General features: G+C 36.9%; 1 protein-coding gene across 1 annotated transcript in view; it reads right to left on the bottom strand.

Moving 5' to 3' along the window:
* Positions 1 to 1887: 1887 nt before the first annotated feature.
* Positions 1888 to 8244, bottom strand: part of CUNH18orf63 (chromosome unknown C18orf63 homolog) — a 25990-nt gene continuing 19633 nt past the window's right edge. Inside the window, exons 11-13 of the mRNA XM_011367344.1 lie at positions 2543 to 3559; positions 2263 to 2352; positions 1888 to 1950 (exon numbers count right to left, since the gene is read on the bottom strand). Of these exons, the coding sequence (XP_011365646.1) occupies positions 1888 to 1950; positions 2263 to 2352; positions 2543 to 3559 (1170 nt within the window). The remainder of the gene's footprint in view (positions 1951 to 2262; positions 2353 to 2542; positions 3560 to 8244) is intronic.

Here is an 8244-nt window from a genome sequence, read left to right as displayed (position 1 = left end):
GTGTGTGTGTGTGTGTGTGTGTGTGTGTGTGTTTAATTTAATGAAGGATTATTTCAGTGGAATATTAATGAGGATTTTCAGTTTCTTTTAAATATCTTACCACAAAAATTACATCACATTTTGCAAATTAAACATCCAAAATGTTCGAAAGCCAGAATACTAGTGAGAAGCTCTATTTCTGGTTCTTTCTTCTTATATGTTAGATAATTTATTTGTAATATAGACCAAAAGGCCATTCTTGACATTTGCTTCTATACATATATGTTCCTACATCTTTGCCAGGAAACCAGAATGGATTTGCTGGAGACCAGACTACATGGCCAAAGGCAGTCTTGTCATTTCGCTAACCCAAAGCTTCATCCACTGCCTGGCACATGGCATATACTTAATGAAGATGTCTAAACAAATAAATCTCCATGTCAACATGTTAGTTATGTGGCTTAAGGCTCCAGTTCTTCTGTGAAATAGGTCCTATGTTTACTGAGGGCTCTCTGTTAGTTTGTTAAACTAAAGCAATATTTAGTGAGTCAATAAAGACCCGGTAGATGCCCTCCAAATGTAATGTGTGTATATACATTCTTTTTGTCTTTAAAAATACGCTGTCCCTTACGCGCTAAAGATATATATACTAAAGCATTTACAGGTAAAATTATATGCTGAATTGAATTTACTTTAAAATAGTACAGTGAAAAAATACATCTGTGAGAAATAGATGTAACAGAGTGGCAAAATATTAATGATGGTTGAAGCTGGACGACAGGTAATTAGAGGTTTTCTTTACACTATTACCGGTACTTTGCATGGTTTGAAAATTTCAATAATAAAAATAATGAATTCAGATAAATTTCAATAAAAATAACAAGGGCAAAATGAAGATATTTTCAACAAAACTACTACATAATTGGATACTTTGCAAACATCTGTACAAGACTATATAACATTGTTACCAAAGTGAAAAGTTGGGAAGAACTTAAGCGTCAATCAGTAGGGACAGTTAAATATAGCAGCATATTCTCATGCAACGAACCGTGTAACCATGGAAAAGAAAAGAAAACTGTCGAGTGAAAGAGGCGGTCTCACGGCAGCTTATGGAGCCTAATCCCACTTCACGGGAGTGTGTGACTGTGTCCGGCCACTGTTCAGAGTGGCTATCTCTGCAAAGAGGAATTATAGGTAGTTTTAAAAACGTTTTTTCTTAAAACTGTTTTGCATTTCTCAAATTTTTTATAGGGCTTTATATTAATTTATATTTAAGGGAAATTAGTTTCTATAATATCCTATAATTTTTCTTATGTCATTCGGTGATGGGAATGCCTTTTATTTTTAGGTCTTAAGTAATTCGAAGCGGGAAAGTGTTATACATCTAAAAATTATAAAATCTGGAATAATTTTAAAAATGAAAATGAAAAATTTTAAGGCATTCTAGTATACACATTTTCCTTAACCACCTACTGAGTACATTAAAATGTAAGATGTGAAAAACTACGTGAAACACAACACTATAAAATATATAGAAACAGACTTAAGTACCTTTTGGTTAATTCAAATCAAATTCTATTAATTACAGAAATAGCATTTGGAAGAGAAAAGAAGACAATGTTTTCTAGTTTGCTTATAAAGAATTTGAATTCAATGTGTTTCCATAGTTCTATGCAAAAAGTTTTTGTGGATATTTTAGCGATATGTTTGTTCTTAGAACAGATGGCAGAATGGAATAAAATGTAATTTCCAGATACATGGTTTTGTGAATTTAATGCCAGCATTATCAGCTAAATCTTAATTTTAGCCAGCACTGCAACATTTTGGAGTAAATTTTAACTTAATGATTATATTAAGTTAAACATTATTTAAGGTTAATTATCTTAAGATTCCCTAAAGGTGCGTGTTTCAGCGGGTGTGGGATCGTCTAGCTTTAGGCATCTGCTGCTGCTCCCGTGCCCTCTTCTGAGTCTGCAAAGACCCTGGAACAGAGTGGGAGGGACTTAGCTCTGCCCTGAACGGACTGCAGATCTTTATTTAGGGGGTTTTAAAGGTCTACTATACGATAAATATCCCCAGATTAAAACTGCTGTATGCAACAGCTGCTGCAGGCAGTCCTTATACAAGGGCTGTACTGTTCCCAACATCTCCTACTTCCTTGCTGAGTCTAGGTTTCAAGGAATTTAAGAGTAACGCCTTCTTATCAAGAGGCTGGAGGTCCCTAAGCTGGACAATTTCAATTCAGATAATATAATTAAAAATAAAAGATATCACCTAAGTTACCTGATGGACATTGCCTTCTTTTGCGTCCATGTTGTAAGCTTTAGGAATGATGAGAGATTTCTTAGGTTTTGATTTGGCCAAGTCATGTATCTGCAATCAGATTAAAAATCACATTTTTAATTAAGTAACTGTACATACCTGCAGTTGTGTTAAGGCACACACTCTGTCTCTTAATGTGTTCCTAGAGGATCTTGGGCAAATCCTTCAGATCTTTATTTAGGGGGTTTTAAAGGTCTACTATATGATAAATATCCCCAGATTAAAATTGTTTTTTCTTTACCTGGTTCCTAGAAGAGGTGGACTGCTCACGACAGGTATTACTGGAATGAGGCTTCTTTGAAGATTTTGAAGTGTCCTGACATAATTTTCTTTTAGACCTGTGAGCTGTTCTGCTTATAATCAGTCTGTGGTAACTGACATCAGCTTCTTCAGTCTGATTTACTGGTTGTTGCTGTGGCAGTGGGGCATTTTCCATTTCTGTGTCTGATTCAAAAATGTATAGTTGTCTTTTCACTGTTAGTGGCTCGTGTCCTTTCCCTAACATTTGTGTTACATATTTGCTTCTTAAATTTTCTTTTCCATTCACTTGGAAGTCAATGGCACTTTTAATTAAACCTAAATTATTATTTGACATCTGAAATCCTAAACTATCAGACAACTGTTTACTTTCATTTATATTCACAGTTGATGATTTTCCATTAGGGGGTGGAGATTTTGTCATATTTTCACAGGATTCGGTGTTTTTCTTTTGCAGAGGTCTAGGTTTCTGGTTTAAATTTCTAGCATTCATCTGAGTGTTACGATTAGATCCTTTTTTTTTAGCAGGATTTAAATTCAGTTTGTCATCCTGGATCACACTGGTTTTAAGTGAAAACAACTTAGATTCTGTAACATATTGTTTTCTTTTCAGGTTGCCAGTTTCTAAGATATTTTTGTTCATCTGTAAAGACTGATTTTTGAAAACTGGTATGAATTGAGGGGCAATACTACTTTGAGAGCTGAAATTCTCATCTTGGACTTGAGGATCATCTCCTCTGGGAGGCTTTGGCACTTCCGAGTGAGCTTGTGGTGCCATGTCAGATAGGGACTTAGCTCTGCTCTGAACGGACTGCAGCTGGAGGGGCAGAGCTGAGGACATGCAGGGCTTCTGCTGGCTGACCAAATGCTCCACCTTGTGGTCCATGGCTACTGAGCTCGGCAGATGTTGAGCCAGGGAGGGTCGTGTGGAAGGGGCCTGGGTCAGACAGGACATGAACGTTTGTTTAGAGGTCAGATTGGGTGCCTTTACTTTGTTTTCCTGAAAAGACAGACATTAAGAACTTTAAAAAATATAATAATGACAATGGAATACAAATTATTTAAAATAGCATCAAAATAAGAACATAAAGTAACACTACCATATATAAAACAGGTAAAAAAAGAACGAGCCTTCTTGAGGACATATGTGTATTTCTTATGGGTTGTAGCCTTCTTTAGATATCATCCTTTCATGATAATAGTTTAAGATGAAGAAATGCTCTAAATTTTATATAAATCAACTACAGAAGCTACCCACTGTCCTCCAAATGTGCTCATGCTGCTGTCTTGTTCAGAACCCCTTTCCCTCTACTCCGCCCCCTCCACAATGCAGCTGTGACTGTGATGGACATGGTGAACTGGTGTTCAACACTCATCCCGCCTTCCTGCTAATGTTCCTTCTAGAGCCTGGAAATCTCCTTTGCAGCTAGGGTTCAAGACGAGACTTAGGATCAACCAGCCAGATGCATTCAAACAATATTCAGAAGGAAGAACTGAGGCAAAGCCACACTTCTGTGGTTTCCGCTGAAAAGTTTAATCATGAATACCTCTGGTTTTTAGGTGCAGAGTCAGCAGAAACCTGAGTGTCTGCACACCAGCTTTGTAGGTGCCTGCAAACAGAGCTCAGGGCCTTCATTCCCCTGACGCGGACCACAGTAAGCAAGCGCATCAAACGTGCTTCATCCAGCACACACCGCAGCCCTCGCCCTCCACAGACTCCCCCTGGACAGAGATGCTGTCATGGGGAGGAAAGCAATTCTGAACTCTGCATGAAAATCCACCTCAAAGAGATGTTTTGTCAGAATTGACTGAGTCATCTTAGAGTGTCTAAGTGGAATCTTTTTCCATTAGATGAGGAAAGGGTTCAAGAACTAAGCTGAAATCAATCATAGAAAATCAAAGAACAGCCATCTTTTTGGACTCTGGGGTTTCATAAATTGTAATAACTTTTAAACAACATACCTACTACTTGAGATACCAAAAAAGAAAACCCCACCTCATTCTATGCAGATTCATATAATAGATTACTTGTATTATGACATAAAACTTATCTAGAATATGTACCCAAATTATGCTTATATTCATACCCTGTTTCCCCTTTATCCATCCGCCTCTCAGAAACATATACCTGACGGAAATAATCTCCAGGAGCCTGTTCTGCCCCCTAGCTTGTCAATGTATTATTTACTCATTCTTTCAATTTCTAAACTATAGTAAATAGCCCAAAGGATGAACCTCTATGGTTATATTCAAATTTATAAGACTACAAAAAGAGCCTCTGTAAACAACAGATGAGATCATAAATAATTTACAGAACTTAAAATACCTAAATGGTCAACAAACTAAAGCTTTGTGAAGTCATAACCCAACAAAAAAACATGCCTTACCACATTATTACCATTATTCTGCCAGGTGTTACAGGCAAATGTGGTTTAGTTGACTTTTAATTTCTAGAACTTTATATACAATTTATATAACTTTGTACATTAACACAAAATTAGAGAGGGAAACCTATATTTAGATCTGCAGGGATATCTAATGGAGGCCTAGAATTAAGGTAATGATTAAATGAAACTTGAGGATTGACCAAAATGACCAATCGAATGTTTTATCTATTACAATCTGGTCCTGTACATTGCATAACCCGAGTGTTTCTTTATTAAAAATAAACCAGAATTCAATTACACTTAGATCTCACCACAGGTTTGTAGGAAATATGGAGTTTAGAAGAATATATTAACTTTAAATGACATGATACGAAGCAGCAATCAATCAAATCTGTAATACAGGACATTTTCCAGGGCAAATGATCCAGTTTTTCAGCAAATAACTGATATAAATAAAGGGGTGTAGGTTTAGAGTGTTACAGAATAAAAGAGACTTAAGAGGTACAACAACCAAATAAAATGATGTGGCCCTTGCTTGGATTCTGATTTACACAAAACCCCTACAAAAAATCTCTCAAACAGTGGGGAATTGGGGTATGATATGGTATCAGATATCAAGGAATTATTATTAAATACATTTTTAAAAAGCTCTTGTAAGGCAGAAACACATACTAAAGTCTTGAAATATCTGGGATTTGTTTAAAATACTCGTTACCTCTGCTCAAAAATATGTCAAGGAGGAACTAGATGATAGGCATGAGTTCATTATACTAAATATACTAATTTAAGTCTTTGAGAATTTCCCTAAGTTAAAAAAAAACCAAAAAACTAGTTTGGCTAAGTGCATCTGCTAATTTTTTTAAGTAAGTTGAGTTTTTATCAAACAATCTTATCAATTTATTTTTCACTTTTTTAACTTATGTTTTTTAATACTACATGCATCTTAGAGCTAACATGGTGTAGCAACCATGGGAACCGACAGTTCCTGAGCGCTAAGCGTAGGGACTGTTCCAGGTATCATATAATCTCCTAACACACAAATAAAATCCCTATGAAGGACATGGTGGCATGCTGCCCAGATCCCCTTCAAGGAAGGGCTGCTGCCCATTGCCCAGAGTGCTGGCAGCAGACACAGGAGGCACCTTTTGCAGTCGTCCCCTACAAGGACTGATTCAGTTGAAGACACCCTTCGTTCCAGGACACGCCTGTCTCAGGGTGGCCCAAATCCAATGACAGATGGAAGAGCGGGTATAAGGCCTGGCTACTTCAGCCAATGCAGACTCACCATGAAGGGCTGTTTTTAGCCTCGGAAATCCTTAGAAGGTTGACCAAGGCTATCTGGCACCTGCTTTGCGTTTAACTTCTCCCTTCACCCAATCTCTCTTCCTTCCTTGCCTTCTGCAGGTATTAATTCCAAGGGCAACTCCCCAATACCACATGCACTTGACTCCATTTCAGAGTCAGTCCTCAGAGAGCCCAACTGGTGACAAGTGCCATTATTACCACCACTACCCCACTCCATTAACAACTGAAATAACCAAGGGACAGGGAGATCAAACACCTTGCCCACGATTATACAAGTAGAAAGCGGTTCCAATCCAGACAGCCTGTCTCTGGAGTTTGGGGTCTTAACCACATATCTAAACCTTTTCCAGTTTCAGATTAAGAATTTGACTCTGGGTTTCAATCCTCATTCTGCAGTGTATTTAACAGTATGGCTACAGTTAAATTACTTGGATGCTCTGAGCTTCTGTTTCCTCTTCTGCAAAATTGAGAAGACAATTCTTTATTGCAAGAGTTTATTTTGATGATTAAATGAGTTAATACACATAAAAGCAGCTGGCACACAGAAGGCACTCAATAAAACTGAGGGGAAGAAATTTTTACTGTCAGGGTTCCAACTGTCAGGAGCAATATAAAGACCAGAATCTCCAACTAAGTGTTATTTTAGATTTAAGGAGCAAATTTTCACAAGTACTTGTCTGGATTCACTATTTCTGAAACAGACATGGGCTGGAAATATTTAGCAGTCAATAAATATGTTTGATAAAAATGTATGATGTAATGACACATCTTCTAAATTCCTCAGGCTTGGACTTGGCCAGCAATTAAACTTTTAAAAATGATATATCTGGGCAAAATTTTAAGATTCATTACCATAAAGATGTAGTTGGGATTTGTTCACCTGCACTCCCTTCTAAGGAAATGGCCTTGCCCACAGCCCCTGACATCAAGGCTTTCGTATTTTTACGTAACATATACATGGTGTTGGCGCCCCACCCAATACTACTAAATCTACATGGTGACTAGTGGCAGATGACGTGGCCTGGCCTGAAAAGATGAACATGGTCTATAACACTGGCTCGGTGGGTTATAGCTGGGGATTATAGAGAGTGAAACAATTAGCATGGCAGCAAAAGCTGAAAGAATGCCATGAGGCATAGTGTTTGAGCCATAGCAAGTCAATACCATATGAAAGCTGAAATCGCTGGAGCAGTGCAAACGACAATAAACAGGGCACACTAATAAGTCGAAGACAGGAGACTGAGCAGACGCAGAAATAGTCACATAATTCAATTATATCTCAAACTGTTCAAATTGTTCAAACTTTTGACTTTGATCAAAACACAATTATTTATCATTTCGAAGATATAATATTGTTGAAAATTTTACATTTTAAATTTCCTTAGATTTGTTCTTCGAAAATTTTCTTTTAAATTGTTTTCTTTTGACAAAGAAAGCTTATTTGAGTATAAAGATATGACATCATATTTTCTTCATCAGTATTGCTTGTTACTTGTTTTTCATAAGATTTCACTTAGCACATCATCTTGCAATAAAAATGTTATTGAGTTAATTTAATTTCTATAAATGGAATTATTCAGAGCCTTTTTCAATCAATGAGGCTTAAACGAAGTGGCAGAAGTTCAAAGTCAATCTGGATTTGTATGAGGCGTTGTTTCTAAATTATCTTTAAGATCATTTATTCACTGAAAAGATATTTAACAAACACCTATTATGTACCAGACACTTGGGATAAGAAGATGAACATGATCTCTAGCCTCCAGGAGCACACATAAAATTAGAAGAAATAGACTAGTAAACCATTACTACAAAAGCACTTTGGACACAAGTCTCTTACCTGTACACGTGGTTTAGTTAGCTCTTGAGTGTAGTAGCAGGGTTTCGTTGTCATTTTTATGGGAAATCCACATACGTGGGGCAGTTTAGATTTTAAATCTGAAAGAAAACTTTTCAACACGTCTTCCAAATCTACCCTTGGAAAGAACTGTATGGG

The sequence above is a fragment of the Pteropus vampyrus genome, unplaced genomic scaffold, assembly GCF_000151845.1.
Source record: "Pteropus vampyrus isolate Shadow unplaced genomic scaffold, Pvam_2.0 Scaffold132, whole genome shotgun sequence".
Taxonomy (NCBI): domain Eukaryota; kingdom Metazoa; phylum Chordata; class Mammalia; order Chiroptera; family Pteropodidae; genus Pteropus; species Pteropus vampyrus.
The sequence above is the reverse complement of the archived record's forward strand: the minus strand, read 5'-3'. Positions and strand labels throughout refer to the sequence as shown.